The sequence below is a fragment of the Metarhizium acridum genome (assembly GCF_019434415.1).
Source record: "Metarhizium acridum strain ARSEF 324 chromosome Unknown scaffold_31, whole genome shotgun sequence".
Lineage (NCBI taxonomy): Eukaryota > Fungi > Ascomycota > Sordariomycetes > Hypocreales > Clavicipitaceae > Metarhizium > Metarhizium acridum.
In genome coordinates this window covers 3,256,224-3,277,084 of record NW_027094018.1, presented here as the reverse complement: position 1 = coordinate 3,277,084, position 20,861 = coordinate 3,256,224, and the positions used below count along the sequence as shown (strand labels likewise).

Here is a 20,861-nt window from a genome sequence, read left to right as displayed (position 1 = left end):
CAGGGCACAGAGTAGTAGGAATGCATCCACAAGCCACAACTTATGTGGCCGCGAGCCACATCCATCGAAAATCCGGACAAGTTCCCGCCGGCCAACTAACGAGTCTTCCTATTTTTAGAGCTCTGTAGGCCATCCCGCGTTAGATGGGTAACAAAGCAGTGGCAAGGTTGGGGGACATGTGCTGACCCAGGTTCACATTCATATTGCCAAATGTTCCCTCCGAGCCGGCAACGTCATTGTTCGCCAAGAGTCAACGCGGCATGGCGTCATTTACCCGAGTCCGGCTCCCGGCATTGCGAAACGGGTGTGCAATGTTATTTTACTTCTCGCCATGAGGGTTCAGAGCCTCAACTTATGCGCATGAACCTAGAAGAGGCCGCTATTGTAAAACGAGGGTAAAGCAATATGGTTTTGTCTACATGTCCTTTCTTGCGATCATAAGAGCACTACGCGGTACTTGGCTGGTTCCGCGCAGCCGACAATGACCTCGGAACACATTGCAGATTATCTCTCGGGCCCGGGCTTGCTCTGGCAGTGAATACCGAGGTAGCCATACGTGGTATTTGACGGCTCATGAGTTAAGGTTGCGCATTCGCCACCGCCAAATGACGTGGTTGAGGCTTCGGCTGCCCGTGGCCGCCACCAATACATGCAGAACTACTAAACAGGCTGGGCTATATAAAGAGCCATTCGCCGACTCGGACTCTCAGTGGAGCCGTCATCATTTTCATCATCATCATCATCAATGCAACAACACATGTTCTACATGATCCGATTACATGAACACATCAGAAGACATATACTATTTCATTCCTGGCCTTTACGCCCTGGACCCTTCGGCACCCGAAATCGACCCTGACTCTCACACCTGGGTGCGCGCTATCCAAATTGATGATACAGACCTGATGTTTGAGGGTAAGTCGCTAAGCTCGTGGTTCGAAGACAACCGCTGTTATCACAGCAGACACCACGGCAGACACAGCAGCCACAGCAGCGACTATGACATCCAACAAGAATAGGCGTAGAGGTCGCGGGTACACGACAATGGACTTCACTCATGATATTGGGACTTTATAGTTGGGTAGTAGTACAAATTAACTACTAAATAGGTCCAAGCCTGGTCTTGGTCTGCCAATAATCTCAGAGTAGCATCCCGGGGAAGAAATTGCCTTTGCTAGACAAGTTAGAATTGTAGTTTGTAGACACGCTGCTGAAAATTGTCTGAATTCCGCTTGTTTCCGTTTGTTCGGACTGTCCAGCCACAACGCCCGTAGGAATCCGCTCGGATTGCCAGCAAGCCGACTTGCTCACGGATGTGCTTCCCTGGGCCTGATGAATATCTGGTTTGATGCACATCGTCTTTCGCCCCAGGAACAAGGTAATACGATTGCATATGCCCTGGATGACATCATCAGAACAAGCGCCCGGTAATGAGTGGAAGTGACAGTGGAGGCAAAATTGCGCTTCGGCGATTGCTCCGGATCTGCCAACCAATAGTAAAGGCGTACCTGCTGCACAGCTATCCGGCTCCATCTGCGGCACATTGATGGATGGTCGGGAGAGCGTCATACCCCTCGGATTAAGTTTGTATTCAGTCCCAAGTGGATGGAACCAGACGTCAACGGCTCTCCCAGGAGACCTGCCATCGACTCAACCTATTGATAATGCCATACCCCCTAATATTGTAACTGTAGCGGCTAAGGCAGAAAAGACAGATTCCTCAAACTGTCAACATCGTCGCCCCCGCATCTTTCTTACCCGGCAGTAGTCCGTTGCATCCTTAACTGGGTATGACATGTTAAACCAGGGGATTCCAGAAGGCAGCTCCGCTGGAGGCAGCAAAAGGACACTGGACCCTAGGCTGTTGGATCACACAGATATTACGCTTTTTCAGCCCGCTCCGGCGTGGTCGTTGGATGATGAGGCTGGACCAAACTGGGCGCCATTTGGTGCTTCACCAATGATGCCAGGCAAGGACACGCCACAGGTAGCAGCTCTTTTAGGCCAGTCGAGCAAAACAGGCACAGATCGCTACGCTCGTACTTCACCAGGCGACGGGAGCGGAGCGAAATCACCAAGTACACACGACAAAGATCAACTGAAAAAGCTAAATGGTACATCATCAAGACCCACAAGGTCAAGAGAGAGCTTGCCCCCGAAAGCAACTTCTAGCTCGCCCAAAAGACACCGAAAATCAAAGCGAGCGGTATCAAACGGCGGTGATAGAGATGCCAAGGCAACTACTCATCGAGAAGGTTCGCTTGAGCGTAACCGCATTGCCGCTTACAAGTGTCGAAAGCGTAAGAAGAAGTGGATTCATAGTCTTAAAGAGAGACACTCTTGGCTGGAGAAGCGCTATAAAGATCTAGGGACAGAATATTTTTACCTCTTGCAAGAAATATCTGAATTAAAGACCCTTATTATAGGCCATGCCAATTGTCACGATTCTAATATTGACACTTGGCTTAACAATGAGGCTTCAAAATATGTGTGTAAGGTGGGAAGCGACGGCCCCAAGGGAATATGCGGTTCGAGGCCTGCACCGAGTCTAGACGGTAAGTAGTCTATAACACCAAGCAGTGGGGGTATGAACCATCTGATGGCTATGCATTCTACTAACAGAACTTCCACTATAGCGACGTCTACGTCCAGGCCGTCCGGGGACAGTAGTCAAAGTCAATATACGGAGCCGTCAAACACTTCACTCCAACTTGAGAGTGAAGATTCAAATACTAGTTTCGATTCGGATAATTCACTAGAAGGCGATTTCGACGATAATGTAGCTCGATTTTCGACGTGCTAGGCATGGCACACCTACAGGCGTAGAAGGAAAACTCTAAAAAAAACTATAAAAACAAAAAGGGGGGTAAGTCTTTGTATGTCCTCGTCACGATGATGGTATTTGCCGCCATTTTGCGGGCCACTTGCTAACACTACGTGGTTCAGATGCCTATTGGTCTGCAGTATTTTCAGGTGACTGTGGAGGAAGATTGCTGTCGACAACACGGGTCAAAATATTTATGAACTTGTGCAAACTTTGTAACGAGATTTTGAACGAGATGATGTATTAGTGACTTTTGAGAGGAGATGGCCCTATTTTAGGACCTGGATAGCATGAGCTACAGGCTTAAACTTCCCCCTTAGAACTTCTTACACTCCTTGTGAATAATCAATTTATTCAGATTACACTTAAAATCCCTTGTATATTCCCTCTGTAGAGTCTAGGCTAAATAGCAGTGTAGGTGTGAGCCATCTGGGTACGTTAATTTATCACCCGGCGCGAGATTTATGTCTACAGGTGTCTAGCTCTACTTGTCTTTAAGCGAGACGACAAGCCTGCAATGAGCGTTAACTTCTTATATAGTATCGGTCTAATAGTGCAAAGAACTCAACTTGTACGTATTATTCCATCTTTCACTACTCGACTCGCTTAACTATGCCAGAGCATAGAAGAGCTTTCTTGTGTATTCCTTACTTAGTCTTTTATAGGAATAACAATGATAACAATAATAGAACTCCTTCTTTTACTTACCCTATATTCCTGTTACTCGCTATGTATTCCCTGTGACGTAAGGTAGAGGATATGACATCATTGTTACCCGTACTACTGGAGGCGGAAGGACACACTGCTTGATATTTATCTCATATCTAGGTTGAGGTGGTCCCCAGTCTGGCACATGCAAAGCATAGCTACCTTGCACTTTGAAACGTGGGAACGTGTATTAGCCCGCCATGACTTCACCTTGCCAAATACCGGACTTGCAACACGACAGCGAGCGAAACGCCGCTGCACCCCCCAAGCAGACCTCGCACCTACAACGTTTAGCTACTAAAGATGAGTCTACAAGTAAGTATGTACTATTAGTTTAATTTTTTCAGCGGCTAAAAATCTTTTAGAGAAACCAGCTATGGGAAAGGCTCGAACAACAGCGGGAGAGCCGCTCCGTCAAAGTGATTTGGCTGCAACTTAAGCAAGAGCTTCAGAGACCTCGATAATCTACCTAGTACAAAATTAATCCCGAAAAAAGGTTCATGGGGACTGTTCTAGTTCATGAAGCTCAATAGCCTTTCAGGCCTCTGATGTATATATGATTTTATGGCATTTCGTCACTTCATCAAGTCCGCTGGTTTAATACACAGACTTAGTGGCCTGATCTGACAATATTAGGGCCCTGAATGACATTGAAAAGACTTGGTGACAGCGCATGTTCCTCTGCAAGATTGTGCTTTACGTGAGCACGTCATGGGTGTACCGAGCCCGTCCTGTACATGGAGTTAGAGAGCGGCTTCGAAACATGGTAGACGCTTCCATCCGCCCCGGAAACGCCGTGCTCGTGCTTCTGTAAGCTCTCGAGATCCACTGTCGACCACACCTTGGGAACGTTGGTCGACTGCATCGCGATTGGCAGCTGTGGATTGCATTGAATGTGGACTTGGCCGTTGTTTGAACCTATCTAGCGAGGAATTGCGGTCCTTTGTAGTTTTGTCACGGACTTGGAAGTGAACAACAGTTACATAAGTGCACAAGACGCAGTTGAAGCCTTAGGATTCCAGGACGAAAGGGTCACCGCCACTCTGTATAAATGAGACCTCTCTGTCCCCCAGGACGTTGAAAAACCAAGGACCTCTGATATGAAAAAAGGTTTTTACAGTTGAATTAAGTTATCACTTCAAGCACTATTATCCCCAACATCGTAGATGACCTCTTTCAATTGATCAAAAATCACAGACCTGCTGTTTGCTAGGGGGTTTGCTAGCTAGCTTCTAATAGGAAGCTTACTAGCTAGATTGAACTTACTAAAAGGGCCCGGGTCTCATTGATAACTAATTCATTGGAAAATGCACAATTGCGAACCCTCCCACAAAGATAAAAGGCAGACTGTCAGGTGCGTTCGCTCTGAGGGCTCGGGATTTCTCTGCCCTCCTCAATCTCTCATAGCGAGTTGTCAGCGGGGTTATGATACTGCTCCCCCAGATCTGGCTTGACGGCGGCGTCGAGAGCAGAATACTTGCTCCGACTTCTGATGGCCTGGCCATATCTATAAAACGCAAACGGGAACACAGCCAGGATGCTCGCGGCACCTCCTATCAGTGACCCGCCGCCGCCAATACCGAGTGTATGAAACATGTTGGCTGTGAAAAGAGGAGCAAAGGCACTGCCAATGGATCGGGCAACCGTATTTACAGCCATCGCCGAGGCAGCGCAGTCAACGTATGAGTCGACAAGGTAGTTTAGACAGGACACGAATGTAAGGATGAGAGCGGTAGAGAGAAATGCCCCAGCGATTGTAGGAACAGACCAGTGTATCCAGCTACAAAACATCGGGTCAACGTCATGCATGTACCACGCGAAGATGTCAAGAGGGCAACATACTTGTACTGTGCCGTCCACGAGAACCAAAACATGGTGACAGCAAAGCCGGCACCGCCCACCATTCCCATGATTAGGCGGTCCTCGGGCTCGAGGCTATGCCCAGCCTCGAGTTTGTCTTTCCGCCTTTTGGTATCTAGGTGGATGATGGCAGCGCCGGCGACTGCGCCTACAACGGTCCCAAGCAAGGGAAGCTGCCCGATTCCCTCGTTCCAGCCCCGCTTCTCCTGAAATACCATGGGATAGATGGTGAAGAGCATGTACTGCAGTGTAAATATAAGTGCCATGTATACAGCGCACAGGAATGAGATGGCATCGAACAGAAGCGCCCACGGCCGTGTCAGTGCCGTCTTGTAGATGCTGGATAGCGTCAAATTAGCCGCCTCGTACTCGGTCTGGACGTTTTCGTATCCCCGGATCCCCGCCTTTCTGATTCTCCTTGCCCGCTCTAGAAGAATTACTGCTTCATTCGTCTCTGGAATCGTGAGCATAAACAGCGTGGCCGCACCAGAAAGCCACAAGACGACATAGAAGCCCCAGCGCCAATTCCTGTGGAGCACCAGGAAGCCAGAAATGATCGGCCCAAGCGACGGTCCAACCCAAACAGACGTCGAGAATATGGCCATGGCATTGCCTCTTTCCAGGTGGTCCCATAGATCCGCAAGAACGCCTGGTGCGTTGCAGAGAACCGCAGACACACACGTCCCTGCCAAAAACCTTGCAATTAAAAGGGTCGCAAAGTTCGTCGCAAACGCACAAAGAAAGCTGAAAAAGACGAAAGAGGGAAAGGAGACGCGGAAGATGGGCCTGCGGCCGTAAAACTCTGAGAGTGGTGCAAATAAGAATGGACCTGTGCAGTAGCCAAGGAGATAGAGAGTTACGGTGAGACCTGCTGCTTGTTCGGAAATGTGAAAATCTTGAGAAATATGTTTAAGAGACCCGGACGGAATGGAGGAGGCAAGATTCCCCGTCATGGCGAGCAACGAGGTGCAGAAGCTGATGTACCATTTTCGGCTGTTTGACCAGTTTCGTGGATGGTTGGGATCGCAGGGCTCAAAGTCGACAAAGCCGTGGCTGTTGACATATGGTACTGGGGTAGAGTTCCGAGAGTCTGTCGTTTGCGCGTATTGGCTAATAGCCTCCATTTCGAGCAGCTGGTTTTATCCGTGCCTAGGTCGTCCTGCTCGACGTCGTATTCCCGAGACGGGAACTTGTAAGAGCAGAGAGGCTGGCTCATATACCCAAATGCCGCTACCGCCTATTGTCCACACTTCCCAGAGGTGGTAGTTTCGTTACTTGAGACCACCATGCTACCCGTGTCAGAAGATATTCTTTCTAGTCGTAGAAGAGTTGAGGTAGGCCTACGCGCACGGTGCTCTTGGTCCGGCCGGAGAATGCCTCCGGCCTCCATGGTAAAATGACACATGGGCGTGAGAACTAATTACCTGGGCAGTCAATGTAGAGAGGATGGAGTCACCAAGTGAAAATTTGAAAGCTCCATTGCCAGTCTCAGCATCCGGAACGGGCTCATTGTGGTCCATTGCTTCAGCCTGAGGTCATCAGGTGCGTGGCGTGATTAAAGTTGGAATTCCGCATGCGGACAGTGTTGAAACACTTTTCGAAGATCGTGACTGCCAGTGAAGAGCTAGTAAAAGAAACCTAAAATTCATGACTACGGGAACTTGTCAACATCAAGGATGGCACCAAGGCCAAGTAGACCCAAGTAGACAGTAGTGTTATAACCACCAGTCTTGTACAAATTTATGCTTTTACACAGCAAATTAAGTTACTAGTCGCTTCATCTGAGCTATCCCAAGCAACTGGACTGTGCGATAAATCCCGTCTTCAATTAATTGATAGCGCTCCTCACACCATATTTTCTATTTACTTCATAGCGCTGTCTTGCCTCAGTTCTTTCATTAGCCCCTAGCTAAGATCGCCTCAAAGCTCGAAATCGTTTCTCCACGTCTGAAAGCTGTTCTTGAATCTCGGCGCGTATTGTTGAGACATTGTGGTGAGGGCGATGGTTTAGTTTCCGGGTTCGTTCAACTACGACATAACTATCCAGAGGTAGCATTGGCCGCTGAGGATATGGAATGCAGAGACTGAACGACCGGCTCTGACCTTTTCAGATTTGCTGGGTTTGACGTCGGACTCGTTGGCCCGTAGTGTCCGGCGTCGCCGGGTGCATCAATTGACATGACAAGTGGGAGAATGACCCTCCACTTGCTGCTGCTGAGACAAAACAAACTTTTAAGTTCAAGCCAAGGTATGCCATTCCTCAAATGCCAACTGGTATAGCTGTGTTGATGAATCCGATGCTGCTTTCCTCGAAGTTTGCACAGCGTGTGAGCTTCAGTAGGTCAACGTCGATGAGTTTATTGGACGGCATTGTTCATTTAGTTATCATGACGACATGCATGGAGAACTATGGGCGTGCATGTAAGCTCAAACCCCTCCATATTCCACCAGGACCTCCAATCCCGCTGAGTTTGGCACAGTGGAAAGGACTGGTGACATGCGTAATAGCAACGTCATAGAGACAGAACTGTACAAGAGTGTTACCACGCCTGGCAGGTACGTCGACAGCTGCGTAGGGATGATCAGAAGTGATGTTTACAGCTACATTCTGGTAGTGATCATCTTTCCTTTCCCCGTACTAAACGCCTGCCTAATATGCCCTGGTCATGCCTTGGCCTCTGAGAGAACACTGTGTCGCCCCCGGACCAAAATCGGCTTCACGTATCGAATTGATTTTTAGGCTTTCTGCCGTTTTTCGTCAACTTTACCGATTCTGGTCTCCAATCGGCGTACGGAACCGCGCAACTGAGGTTTGATGGGCTATCTCAGTCCGCCATTGCACCCGTTACTAATGTGTCAACTGGTCGATTTGTTATTGGATCTATTGATAGGGAGGGCTCGGATAGACCTCCGTAGGGGCGCCTATTAGACCGTTCTGGTAGCTGCTGACGGGTTCCGCAGGATGTGGCGTACAGCACTTCCACTGCCTCGACTCTCCAACCTCGGTTCCCAGGGCATATCGCTCTCCTACAAGAATGCGTGGTCGGTCTTTGATTCGAGGCTTACATTATGAATTAACTGCAGGAACTAGAGAGCCTCTCATCCATGATTCTATTTGCTAAGGATGATTGCTATGACACACTGCAATTTTCTAAGCCTCCAACTACATGGGGAGACTTCCAATGGTGCGAATCGCTCTACCTAGCTTGAAATGGAGAATATATAAAGCATTTACAATAAAAGAGCAGTTATCAAAAAGAAGGATAAGCAAACATGCAGCGCAGACCAAGTGCGTCGTTCGTCGAAAGTACAGACTTGACAATAGACAGCTGACGAACTACGACAGAAAGGCCCCTCTGTCAAATGCTACAATGATGTAGCCTTCAAAACGTTGCATATCATACCCCACGAAAGAATTCTGTATTTTTCATTTATTTTCTTTTGCAATCTCTTGACAATAGACTCGTAAGGCTCTTACTTCGAGCCACCCTTCCTACCCGCCTCCTGCGCTTTCTTGCTTCCGGGTTCAAACGAGCCAGATGAGGCCTGACCTCCCTGTGATGCTATGTCTCTCTTCTGATTATTAGAATTTTGTTCTTTGCGAATTAATTTTTCATAACGTACCTGCTTGTCAGGATCCATAGTAGCAAAGCCACCGGAACTTGCCTGTCCTCCCTTTGACGCAATCTCCTGAACTTCTTCCGTGGGGCTAAATTTGAATTAGTTATGGTTACATTGATATGGAGAAGAAATAATACCGATTGGCAAAGTTTCCGGGGTTCTCGTTTCCAGACATGTTGCTAAGTTGTAAAATCAAATGACAAATATAGACCTATTTTGCGTAGCGAATTTGTCGTTGGCCTTGGCAGAAGAAATTCGAAATGGCCAGATTTATATCCTTTGCCTCGCTTCGAATTATCTGCTATAGAATATCAATGACGCAGCTAGGTTATTAGTATTCGGAAGCTGCCAGCGCATTTTCTTGGATATGTACATTCATTGTGACGTCACCAGAGTCAATCGATTCCGATTCGATCATGAGAGCAAGTACAACACGTTACTAAGGCGGGCTGACGTAAATGACCTATCGCTTACAATCTGGGATATCGGTACTTGCGTGGCCAGGTAATTCAGTTATTCCACAGTCGCTACTATACTATACGTATGGCTAGATTCGTGAGAAAATCGTTCCGGACGTCACTATACTGTCACTCTACGAGGTTCATGACAAAATAAAGTGCCGCTTTTGTCATTTGTTGCGAAATTTGGTCTCACCTTTAGCTGGGATTCTCCATATAAGGGACTGTGGCTGCATGACGCTCCGCCGTCGATCCAGATCCATGACCTCTACATGAACGCACTTGATCCGAGGCGGCCTTGACTCACTTGGATAGCCTATTGATTATACTATCTTTGTGGAAACATCAATTCAACAACCTCAAGTGTGATTTACGGCCGATAGAAACTTTTGGGGTGCCCGACAATGACATGGTGTGTCAAATCAGTCCGAAACACTATTCGTTCCATGACGAAGTTGTGACGGCAATCTTTGCGATTCCATATACTGCAATACACTTCTTGTCTATGATGAGGACTGTTCCCCCATTCATCTGTGCTAGTTTAATAACTGCTGGCCTCTCATCCTTCACACAATGAAAACTCACCGTCGCTATCAAACTTCGGCTTTTGGTAGGATTATCTCATCACACATTCCCCCAAGAGGATTCGAATCTACATTACTACTTCTTTCCAAAAGACAGGCGACAATTTTATAAAGGCTGCCGCTAAAATGGACGTCCCTGAAGGGCAGGTACAAGACAACTCATACGTGACCGGCACAAAAAGTAACCAACCAATTCCGGTCCAGAGCGACAACGCTAGGGTGGAGGATCCCATAGATACTAAAAAGGCAGACACTGATGAACAGCTGGGTAAGGAAACGACGGAATTTCTTTTTGCGCATCTTCGTGGAGTATCTGCCTAACCATGTTCCAGAGCAAGACGATAAAGAAGCCATTGACAAGTCGAATATGATGAAGAACAGAACCAGAGGGGCAAAGCCTAGAGAAACATATAAGGAACCAAGTGACGAGAAAGGCTTAGGTGAATAGGGCGGAAGACGGCCCATTGGGCAAGAATGTATTGTAGGCTATAAGGAGTCTTGGCCACAAATAATGCAAAGCACTATCAGTCTAAAAAGGAGCTTGATATCGTGAAGAGTGCAATTTGAGGGTAAAAAATGGCGGAAGTTGCCGGATGGTCGAAATGTGACTTTGGGACTGAGTAGACCACTGTAAGACGCATCTTTCTCAAAGCGGTGCCTTAGCCCCTAGCATATTTACTTGAATCCTTTGCAATACTAACTTTATCAGGTGATTTAGTATTATATGTAGAATAACGTAGAAACACTGGCAAAATTTGGAATAACACATCGAAATTATACAGGGGCACGATGGTTAAACCAAGCCGAAGGGCAAACCGGGCGCTTACTACCCGAAAATTTTTATAAACCTTGTAGACGAACCCCAGGCACGAGGCCTATCAATTGAATCAACACTCGATACAAGAATCCAAGTCTGCCTTCGACAAACGAATTTTTGAACTGTTAGCCGGCCGAGCTTAAACTCTAGTCGAGAACTCCATACAACGGCTAAACAGTTTCACCATCAATGTCCATCGGCGTGCTAAATCCGTGGTTGTCCATGCCAACAACACCCTACACCGACCCAATGCCTTGGGCCACAGGGCAAAGGAACCGGGGCGTCGAACTCGCCCTGACAGAAATCAGCCACGACCGGATCGCAGTTTAATCCTTGTTTTTCACAAGGATTACCTGGAAACCCGCCTAGCGCGCCTAGTTACCTGGTTAGCTTACGGATATACAGGAGCTTAAAACACAAACCAGAGATGGAAAGACTGGCAATATTAGCATTGTTCATTACGCGTGAGGACAAAATATGCGTACCCAAGAATCGTGAGTGCGATGGTGTGTTTCATTGTGGGCTATGTATCGGTCTTTATTTAGCTTGATTTGGAACCGAAGGGTGAATAAATAATTTGGAAAGAAAACCGCCGGTGAATAGTTTAGGGACTAACCTGCAATATATAGTAGAAAAATCTCCTTCCATGCAACATTCAAACGCTAAACCAAGTTGCCTGGCGGTTAAAACAGCAAGACTCCAAAGCACAAGCCGAGATTAGCGTTAACAAGGCAGCTGGAAACCTAACCTTCTTAGAGTTCCAACGTATCATCAGGGGGCTTTGGATCCACCAATAACTGCATATGTGCATTTCTTCCCCTCCTCGGGCAGTAGTTTGCTGCGTCCCGACCAGAAGACTTGAAGACCTTATTGCGGGAGAAATAGCTAATTCTATAATTCTCAGATGGCCAAAGTTAGCTCTGTAGGGTACCCATAAAAAAGCTTCGATTAATACATGTATGGAAAAGTTTGAGTTTAATGTTATTGCCGCTGATAAATCCACTAATTATATTATCCGTAGGATATTCTGCCAAAAGTTTATAATACTGGCAGTCGAACTTCATTCAGCAACATCTTGAAAGTATAGCAATTCGCCACGGTTCTGTCTTGTTCTTGGTAGCTCTTGGTCGCACTATGCTGCCTGTCACATTTGCCTTTCGCCGGTATCTTCATTTCATGTCCGTACAAGTTAGACAGACCTTGCGTAATACAAGATGTCAACGTGATGCCACGTGTGCTAGAGCGCCATCAACCGTGCCACTATAAATGTGAATATCACAATACCACTGACGCGATACCACGGCAGGAAGTGTGCTCAACGATTTGGCTTCGGTGGTGTTGCCGACTCCGCAAGACACCACCAACAGCCCTTCTACCACAAAGGCAATGATGAACCGCTCGAGAACTGGTTCGTAGGCTGGGTTCCAGATATGCGACATACTCGTCCTTAATTGTCCTCCACGTTTGCTCTTAGAGGACGTTTGTACTTGTACAAGGGTTTAAATTATGTCGACTGAAGTAAGTTCATAAGTGGCCTTGCAGGTGAGCAACTTGGATCCACTCGCACACGATGGTGAACAACAGGCTTAGATGGCTTGAAGGCGATGCTGCGGTCGTGTAGATGCGGTTCTGCTCCCAGCAGCATCTTGTGCCAAGATAAGGTGGTTTACTCGACGGTTTATTCATTCTGAACGGGGCTGGCATTATCAGATGCAAATCAGATGTCTAGTCGACGTCCTCGGAGAATTGAGAGCCAGAATACCACTCCTGTAAAAGTGTTTAGAAGTTCATCTTCACCGGTAGAAACTAAAAGTACACATCTTAGGTTCCGGGCCAAATGGCTCTATATGGTTTCTTCGGTTGCAGCGCCGCAATTCAAGCTTCAAGCCAGTTGTCCCGTTGTCTCCCCCTCCCACATTGGAAGGCTTCATTCGCCAGATACTCAGCGTGGTATTTCGGCCAAGCACACCAGACTCTATTCACGATATGGATCGGTCCACAGAATTGAGCGTTATCCACACAAAGAGGCAAGTGAATACACATTAATGGGATGCTAAAAGGAATTGGTACAATCATCATTGATTACTGTCGCTTTGCGCGTTCGTCCTTCTTGTATACATACATGATTGTCTGCCTAAATACAGAAAAAATCCCCTCATTTTATGATCAACACAACATTTTCTCCTCCCATGGTGACCCATATTGACCGCTCTATCCTATAATATCGAATCACGAAGATAACGGGGTATATTCTTAATAAAAAGAGGTTTAAATTGAAACTAATCGGCCTCGACAGAGGGATCCAGTCGTTTAGAGAACAGGCATAAAAACATGTGCTGTTCATAACAAGCATCTGCGTGGTCACAGTGAACAGGCGTTCAACGAGGTGGAACTTGATCCGTGTATCTGTGGTGCGAGAAGAAGGAGTCGAGAGTGTTTGCTCAGGTTCCTTCAATCAAAGCTTGTACGACTTCCATAGATATATCAGTGTTACGCCTACTGAATGTGGCCATATAAAGTGGTGTTTACAACAATGTCCATCGGGTATCTTACATGCTGCGCGGGCACTAAACTCCCGATCTCACTTGAAGGCCGAATTCCGATGAAACCTCATATGATGATGAGGTTGGGTAGTATTAAAAAGGGCGAATTACAGCAATAACGGAAGCTCAACCAGCCGGCACCCTGAGACTTTGCCAGGGACGTTTACGGACTCTAGAGAAGAATATTCAACATGTTACACTAGACATTACCCTGGAGTGGTCTGTGTGGTTTTCGTTATTAATGTCGACTGCACACAAATACGGAAAGAATATTGGCTACTTTTCTAAGTAACCGAGCTTTACAGATTGTCAAAAGCAGCGTCAGCTATAAATGGACACTCTTTCACGTTCGTTCATTCATTCGTTCCGTTTAACATGTGTATATGTGAGAAGCCGAGCCACTATGGTATATAAATGCCGTACTTCGGCTAGTAGGTCTGACGCATCGCGATGCGTTAATGATGTACGTGATTAATTACGGTTCCCTAGCGCAAGTACGGTTAGAGTATAGTGTTATTAAGTGTCTTGTATTTAGTCCCCCTTTTTATTTTTATTTCTTTTTAATTAATTAAACAAATGCCTTACAATTGTCTATCTAAAGCTGATGGGTACAGACGCAGAGCAAGGGCGAGTTGAGCCTTAGGCTCGGGACTATACATTTGCTGCACAGGTTCTAAGGTGAAGTGAGGGTAGTTGAAGGGATTTTGCAGTGGCATGCTGAGTCAGGGGATTGGTCGCTTTGTTCACTCAAGTTTAGGCGAAACATTTCCTCCGTACATATTGTAGTTTTTAAGGGATGACTTTTATGAGATTCATTCTAGAAAACCAGTTGAGGCGTCTTGATCCGACAGTCTGGTTCGGAAGCACTGCAACAAGACGGTCTACCATCTGTTTAATGAATCCTCACCCCCTGCTCTAGCTCATCACATACTATAGGCCACTCATACGAAAGGAGTGATTATTCCCTTGTATATAAATCGGTAGATTCTGTGAAACTATTTTCAACAATTCGACCTCCCTTTCCAGACATATCCCACAACTGGTCTCGCAGCCCGCGAACCTCCGTTTCTAGCTCTTCGGCACTGGCCGCCCGTGAAGCGTTGTCAAAATCAATGAGCGTTGCCTTCCCTTGGTGAATGAGAAAGTTGTGCTTATTGACATCCCCATGTCTGATGCCTAACTAGTGAAGTTTTGATAGAGCCTGGCAACACAGAGAGAAGTCTTCCGGCGTGGCATGACGACAGTCAGCGACGCGGGCCATGACGAAGCCGATAACCCTGCCTTCCTCGGCCAGGTGGCCAAGAAAATCCGGGCCAATCCGGCAGCCCTCTATCCATTGATAAGCTGTCGTCTCGGCTTCCAACAGAGGCACCTCCCATGGGAATCGGGCGAACTTGGCGATAACGGGTGACTTGAAGCGGGGACACGTGGCCTCGTAGACGTTGGAGCGGAGTTTTCGTCCCATGTGAAGCTCTAGGTGGTCGATTTGAGCGGGATGCCAAATCTTGGTAATTCCCAGGAGGGTTGTGCTTGAGATGGCAGAAAAGTGAGGAGCCCCCGTCTTGGGATCGCGCGAGATACGGCCTTGGTTCCAATCCCCGAGTGGAAGGGGCGGAAGCAAGGACACAAGAGAAGGCTCGAAGCACATGTCATCTTGGCTAAATATGCCGGCATCGATGGTGACGTACTTGACAAGACTGTTGTCGACGAGAAGACGGAATTTGCTTTCGTCATGGGGATCAACGCTTGCTTGAAGCAGCTGGAGATTGGGGGGGCTGCGAGCCATCCTTGGCAGTGTGCTTCCTTGATGTGGTTGATAGAAGAGAAGCAGACCATTTCGCCGGGCCAACTGATCTGGACTTATTGGTCAGTAGGCACGCAGGCAACGAAGCCAACGTGCATTGATCTCGTTGGACAGCGCACCTGCAGACTCTACAACGTCACCCAGCCAATTCAAGTCAGAAAGGCATACTAGCTGTCTGATGCCCCCCACGAATTATATCCCCACATTGTTTTATGTGATCATCAAAAGACGCTGGCGTGAATTTCCGCCTCCAGTGAAGAGGAAAGCGACTGGACTTCGCACAGCCAACACAATGAAAGCCCCATTCCACCTCACCCAGCGATGTTCTGCTCAGCCACGGCACACGAACAATCGCCACGAATCGAAGCGGATTTCCCGACTCTCCATCGAAAGGATCTGCCACCTGAGGCATCCGTATGCGGCGTGAAGATCCGGACTGTTGTGCTTGTATCGCCCTCTTTCTATTGGCTTGGAGTTTCTTTGCCACGACACCCGCCACGAAGTCGTCCATGGCACCCAACGACCCGTGCTGGGCGATGCCAGCATCAAAAGCGGCTTCATAGTCGACCAGAATAGTCCCAGTAGCCTTCTTCTCGTTCGGCGAGTATATGCCAGGTATTACTCTCATGCAAGGCAATGTTTTAATGATGGCTCTCTCTAATCCAAATTTCCGACACGCCTGGTTGGGCCGCAGTGGTAGGTATTTCTTATCCTGTGAAAAACAGAGAAAACAAATCCGTTTGCAGGTGAGAATATAGAGGTAGCCGGCGAAATCGCCACATTGTTCGCAGCCTGATGTGCATAACTTCTCGAACAGACTTTTACAGGTAATCCACCTGCTAGTTCCAATGTTCAGGATACCACGTAGCGCATTCCTTGCGTTGGCGGTAATGGCCTTGTATTGTGGAAGATGGTCAGTTAACTCTTTAGCTCGTCTGTTGGTGCATCGAAAGTCCATGAAAGTGCCCAAGTCAAGTTGGATGAGGATCTCCTGAAGTAATTCGATTGGGAGACGGTCAAGGGCACCGAGGCTTGAAGTAGGCGGTGGGTCGAGAGAGTTGCTTTGACGTCGACATTGCAAGGGAGGCAAATTATCATCTAGGGTGTGGTCGTTGAGGTTTATGTTTGGGTACGTGAGATGAGAATGTTTGTCCATTTTCATCGTCTTGCGCAGTACATGGCGAGAAGGGGCTGCCGACTGTAACACGTCTGGTGTGGGCGTACCTTGTACGCGTCGTGAGCCGGGCGGGAGAGCACGTGACTAATCAGCTGGAATAACCTCACTCTTAACAGGGAGCATTTATGAAAAGGCACACTTGTCTGTGCGAAGAAAGTAACCAAGTTAACCAAGTAGGAAGCTAAACTTTGTGCTTCTTATCCTACAAGACCAGCTGTTATCAAGTGAGCTATCCGTGTTTTCCATGGGCTCTGTATGCATAGAAACCGGCACAACGTGGCAGCTATGTTACGCTACTACATTATGATGCCACTTTAAGAGAAAAATGTCAGAAGATCTGTAGCATTTATCTTTCATGAAACCCTCCCAATTTCTCGTAACGTAGATTCTAAGACCCTTTTGCCTCTTTGTCTTATGGGGGAGATCCGATTGTTTTCGTGCCTATCTCTAAACCAACATCCGACAGGTATTTTGTATTAGCTCTTGTGACTTTAGCTATTAAAGCAATATTCAATCTTAATAGGAATCTAATCGTCTAAACAAGCATCTACCCACACATATGACCTACCATGAGTTTTCAGCTTAAGGGATCGCGAATACAAAGTCTCGTAGCAGAGCAAGCCGTCTAAGTCATCAAGTGCAACAAATAGCTATGGCCTTCTCTCATATCCACATCAAGTCCCGTTGAGATATTCCCCCAAACTTTGCTTAGCTTTAGTCCCCCCATCAGCGTATGTGATAGTCATGTGCTGGGAGCCTGCTGTCGCCGTTCTATAGCCACCGTGGCCCTGATTTGGCCCGTAATTGACCAGCATAGTAACAGATTCACAAGCTGGACTTGGCCGGGAAATCCACGACTGCATCTGTTTCGGGCCTTGATTATTGTTGCCGGGGCTTCTCGGCTGCATGAGATGCTAAGCTGTGAAGGACATGATTGCCAGGGCAAGGGGTGGGTTAGAATGTCCACTCCGCAACTACTCATTTCGGTGAAACCATCTCCAAGAATGAGGTTTGCACCGGCTCCAATTCAATGTGACACCCTGGTTCGTGGCTGGACAAACGAAATATCATCCACCGAGCCATTATTTGCGACGTGGAGATTATCCAGATCAAGATGAATGCTGATCTCATTGAGATATCGAAGGCCAGCAACTGACCATTGTCGACAGTTTTCAATCGCACGCTGGGTAGTGCCCAATCGTACAAAAGTATTTATATAATTTATAAGGCATAGAAATCACTAGATATCTTTTTTTATAATAAGTGTATCCCTAATTATAGTACTTTTTGTTCCCTGGTTCTCTGAGGGAATTAAGCCGTCGTAAATAACTGGGGTCTTCTTGAATGTAGTCCGTTTATCACGCGATACTAGTTTTGACAAGTCGTTGCCGCAGCATTTCTCACAGCTAGTCTCATTACTCGGAGGATGGGCGACACGAGTTCGTTATAGCCTGTCGGCACGAGGATGTGGCCGCTTAAACTCCTCTTGAGGTGGCTTTCTTTGAAGAACGCTATGAATAGCCTCTTTAAGCTTACGGCCCTTCTTTCTTATATTGAGTTATAAGTCCGTTTAACGCAGCTCGAAGAAAGGCCGGAGGCTGGTTTTAAAAGCTTGAAGCCTGTACTAGGGAAGGATGACCCTTGTATCGCCTTGCCAAATCATATTGGAACACACCGCCATTGCCATCCCGAGGAGCGACAACCAGAACATCATCGAGACGTGTCGTGCTTTGAACTGGGCGTCCAGCCACTAAGACCAACCATTCGGCCGAGTTTAATATTCTTGAGCGAGTTCCAGATATCCTTCGAGCTCTAGCTAGATATGTGTTGTATCCAAGCTAATACAAGCGATGTCGCCACGAAAACTGCCCTGATACTCACGCCTATCGCACCTAGCAGCTGATGTCTCTTCCATACCCCGTAATGTCAGCAGAGATCCAGTGCGGCGCTGGACGATAAGTGCCAAGCAGCAAATGAAATTTGGAATCAACGATGGTAGAGCAGATGAAATGTTTCAAGTACTAGCTACAGTTGGCTTAAACTTGACTTATCATCAGGTGGAAGCCTGGAAAATCAATCAGAGACTTGTTCCTGCAGCAGCAAGGCAAGCTACGCATCTCGGGGCTTTGGGTCCGACATTTGATCCATCAACTTGGCAGAGAAGAGGCAGAAAAGCTTCAGGGCTTTGTAATTTGATTCCTCGATATACTCGATACAGACATTGCTTAGTATTGACCTATTCCAATACAGATATATTGAGTATTCGACGATTGAACGCATCGCTTGTGCTACAACTCTTCACGCCGGGCTCGGAACGCATGAAAACTTGATGGTAGATTCCGAACATTTATAGCTCTCCTCTTGTCTGGTCGCCAGCACTCGCAGCAATAGACTCGGCTATTTCCTTCCAAAATGAGCAGATTTTCTTCGTGTTACGCTCATCGCTGACATGATGAAACGAATCCTCTGGTGTCCCTCCTAGCTGTACCCTTAGAACGCGCGAGAGCGCATCGTCGCTGCCATTCACGGGCGACCACTCCAATGGAGGAGATTCGAGGAGCGTATTTGGGTCTCCCGACACACCAAATGACGCATAGTATCCCTGATATGTCGAAGTTACCGCATTCGTTAGCCACCCGGCGTAGAGTGCTGCCATCTCCTCTGTCATCCCTGGCAAATCCAGCGCGAGCAGGAAGCTTTTTGCCTCTTCAAAATCGTTGGTAAAGAGTGGGATCAAATCAGCTCCATGGGATGCAACCTCGTCAAGCGGGAATGCATATTGCATGGCATAAGTCTTGCCAGGGTATGCGTCAGCCAAGTATCGGGTGTTGCATGTGATGACGAGGTGCTCTATAATGGCGCCAGCGCAAGCTCTGAAGTCCCCATTGAATCTAGCCTCGCAGTCGTATTCCCCTTTGATTCGAGATCTCTGAGGTTCCAGTGCTTCTCCAGGGAGAAACTCGGCCAAGTACCTGTCAAAAGATTCCCGGTCTACAACTTCTTTGGGAACAAAAGGTCCAGATTCGTTCATGACATGGGAAACAATGGCCGAGTCAATACCTTTCCAGTACGAGCCTATTGCATTAAAGATGAGCAGGTTATTCCCAACCATGATCGCTGCATGGGGGTAAAGACAATGGGGTTTTACCTTGGCCAAGCGCCAGCGAAGGCATCGTCTTGATCCATTTTCCATCGACGGCGGGACCGACTGGGAATAACCCTCTTTCTATGACTTTTTCAAAGAGCTTCTGGTTCGCCTCTGCCAACGCCTCTGGAGGCGCTCTCCTAAGACATTCAATGTCATAATCGAAGCCGCAGTCTGCAAGGTCAGAGAAAGTCCTGTACATGGTGTCCAGCTTGCCATCGTCGGTATTATCCCAGGCCCACTCAAAGCCGGGACTGAAAGCAGCAAAGGAGCGGAATAGAGGATCATGGGCGCCGTCTTCTCGAACAAGATGATGCAGAATGGAGCTTCCACCTGCAGACAGACCCCACGCACCGACTTTGTCTTTGTTACCCTTGACCTTGTGTATATGGTCACGTACCCACTCGAATAGCAGAGCTTGGTCGTGTAATCCAGCATTCGGCGTGCCAGCATCTTGCATGTAATTGCCTGCGAGCCATCCGTACGCTCCGAGGCGATAGTTACCTGCAACAAAGATGGCGGTGTAGTTGGACGCACTCAGCATCGACCGGCCAGTATATAATACGCCGCCTTGCTCCTTGCTGCCAAAGGCGAAACCGCCTCCATAGACCCAGATGATGACGGGCAATGGCTCAGCATCGGGGAGGAAAGCCTTTACTGGAACATAGATGTCAAGCAAAAGACAATCCTCAGTCTCCACATGAGTCGTTTCATCGGGAGCCGCCAGCGGGTTTCTGCCCCCAGGAGGGTGTTCTAGTTTCTTAATCTTGATCTGATTGCAAGTGATGCTCCGGTTTTCTCTCTGCAACGCATCGTCCTCCCAGTCTGGAGATGACGGGGCGGAGAAGCGACGAGGTTGGGCTCCGAATCGCACGTTTTTAAAGAGGTAAATCTGTAATAGGTCAGACAACTGCGATGGAACTACTATCCTGTTCTGTTACTAGCAGCATTTCTCACTCACATTTGGATCTGGCTCGTATTGTTGGGCTTCCCATGTGCCCCATGGCAGTCTTAACTTTGGGAGGTCTTGAGCCCTTACAGCTCTGGTAAGGGCCAGCGCACCATACAAGAATATCTTTACCAACATGAGGACAAGGTGGGTTCAATGAAAAGCTGAATGATGCTTTGCACGACAAGTGTTAATCCGGTACTCCATAATGGTCCTCGATATGGCTTTATACTGGCATTGTAGGCCTCCAGTCCATGCTTAGTCAACGAATTTTGTGTGTGACTTGCGAACAAGTTTGCTTTTGCGACAATATTTCTGACTATAGATAAGCCCTAAATTCCTGATTAATTGCACCCATGACAACAGCGACG

At 47.6% G+C, this 20,861-nt stretch overlaps 7 protein-coding genes across 7 annotated transcripts; 3 read left to right on the top strand and 4 right to left on the bottom strand.

The window, feature by feature from the left end:
* Positions 1–377: 377 nt before the first annotated feature.
* Positions 378–1,360, top strand: J3458_005879 (uncharacterized protein). Its single transcript, XM_066119033.1, has one exon. It carries the CDS (start codon positions 780–782, stop codon positions 1,017–1,019), a length of 240 nt encoding a protein of 79 aa, XP_065976555.1. The 5' UTR covers positions 378–779; the 3' UTR covers positions 1,020–1,360.
* A 253-nt stretch (positions 1,361–1,613) lies between these two features.
* On the top strand, positions 1,614–3,154 carry CST6_1 (transcription factor). The gene is made up of 3 exons (XM_066119032.1): positions 1,614–2,555; positions 2,637–2,876; positions 2,947–3,154. The coding sequence occupies exons 1-2, from the start codon at positions 1,796–1,798 to the stop codon at positions 2,801–2,803; spliced, it is 927 nt and encodes a 308-aa protein (XP_065976554.1). The 5' UTR covers positions 1,614–1,795; the 3' UTR covers positions 2,804–2,876; positions 2,947–3,154.
* A 1,779-nt stretch (positions 3,155–4,933) lies between these two features.
* On the bottom strand, positions 4,934–6,516 carry J3458_005877 (uncharacterized protein; the record flags this gene model as incomplete). Its single annotated transcript, XM_007816161.2, has 2 exons — positions 4,934–5,312; positions 5,375–6,516. The coding sequence occupies 2 exons, from the start codon at positions 6,514–6,516 to the stop codon at positions 4,934–4,936; spliced, it is 1,521 nt and encodes a 506-aa protein (XP_007814352.2).
* A 1,877-nt stretch (positions 6,517–8,393) lies between these two features.
* J3458_005876 (uncharacterized protein) lies at positions 8,394–9,329 on the bottom strand. Its single transcript, XM_066119031.1, has 3 exons — positions 9,151–9,329; positions 9,017–9,101; positions 8,394–8,965 (listed from the first exon to the last, which is right to left on the bottom strand). Exons 1-3 carry the CDS (start codon positions 9,186–9,188, stop codon positions 8,867–8,869), a joined length of 222 nt encoding a protein of 73 aa, XP_065976553.1. The 5' UTR covers positions 9,189–9,329; the 3' UTR covers positions 8,394–8,866.
* Positions 9,330–9,765: 436 nt separating this feature from the next.
* J3458_005875 (uncharacterized protein) lies at positions 9,766–10,508 on the top strand. Its single transcript, XM_007816159.2, has 2 exons — positions 9,766–10,323; positions 10,388–10,508. Exons 1-2 carry the CDS (start codon positions 10,182–10,184, stop codon positions 10,501–10,503), a joined length of 258 nt encoding a protein of 85 aa, XP_007814350.2. The 5' UTR covers positions 9,766–10,181; the 3' UTR covers positions 10,504–10,508.
* A 4,087-nt stretch (positions 10,509–14,595) lies between these two features.
* On the bottom strand, positions 14,596–15,201 carry J3458_005874 (uncharacterized protein; the record flags this gene model as incomplete). The annotated part of the gene is made up of 1 exon (XM_007816158.2): positions 14,596–15,201. One exon carries the CDS (start codon positions 15,199–15,201, stop codon positions 14,596–14,598), a length of 606 nt encoding a protein of 201 aa, XP_007814349.2.
* Positions 15,202–18,743: 3,542 nt separating this feature from the next.
* On the bottom strand, positions 18,744–20,628 carry J3458_005873 (uncharacterized protein; the record flags this gene model as incomplete). Its single annotated transcript, XM_007816157.2, has 3 exons — positions 18,744–19,471; positions 19,545–20,433; positions 20,503–20,628. The coding sequence occupies 3 exons, from the start codon at positions 20,626–20,628 to the stop codon at positions 18,744–18,746; spliced, it is 1,743 nt and encodes a 580-aa protein (XP_007814348.2).
* Positions 20,629–20,861: the final 233 nt, after the last annotated feature.

Coding starts and splice junctions, on each gene's coding strand:
- J3458_005875 (XM_007816159.2), top strand. CDS start 10,182: ATGGACGTCCCTGAAGGGCAGGTACAAGACAACTCATACGTGACCGGC. Junction 10,324..10,387: donor AGACACTGATGAACAGCTGG/GTAAGGAAACGA, acceptor ACCATGTTCCAG/AGCAAGACGATAAAGAAGCC.
- J3458_005876 (XM_066119031.1), bottom strand. CDS start 9,188: ATGTCTGGAAACGAGAACCCCGGAAACTTTGCCAATCG. Junction 9,102..9,150: donor CCCGGAAACTTTGCCAATCG/GTATTATTTCTT, acceptor ATTCAAATTTAG/CCCCACGGAAGAAGTTCAGG. Junction 8,966..9,016: donor CTATGGATCCTGACAAGCAG/GTACGTTATGAA, acceptor AATAATCAGAAG/AGAGACATAGCATCACAGGG.
- CST6_1 (XM_066119032.1), top strand. CDS start 1,796: ATGTTAAACCAGGGGATTCCAGAAGGCAGCTCCGCTGGAGGCAGCAAA. Junction 2,556..2,636: donor GCCTGCACCGAGTCTAGACG/GTAAGTAGTCTA, acceptor CTTCCACTATAG/CGACGTCTACGTCCAGGCCG.
- J3458_005879 (XM_066119033.1), top strand. CDS start 780: ATGAACACATCAGAAGACATATACTATTTCATTCCTGGCCTTTACGCC.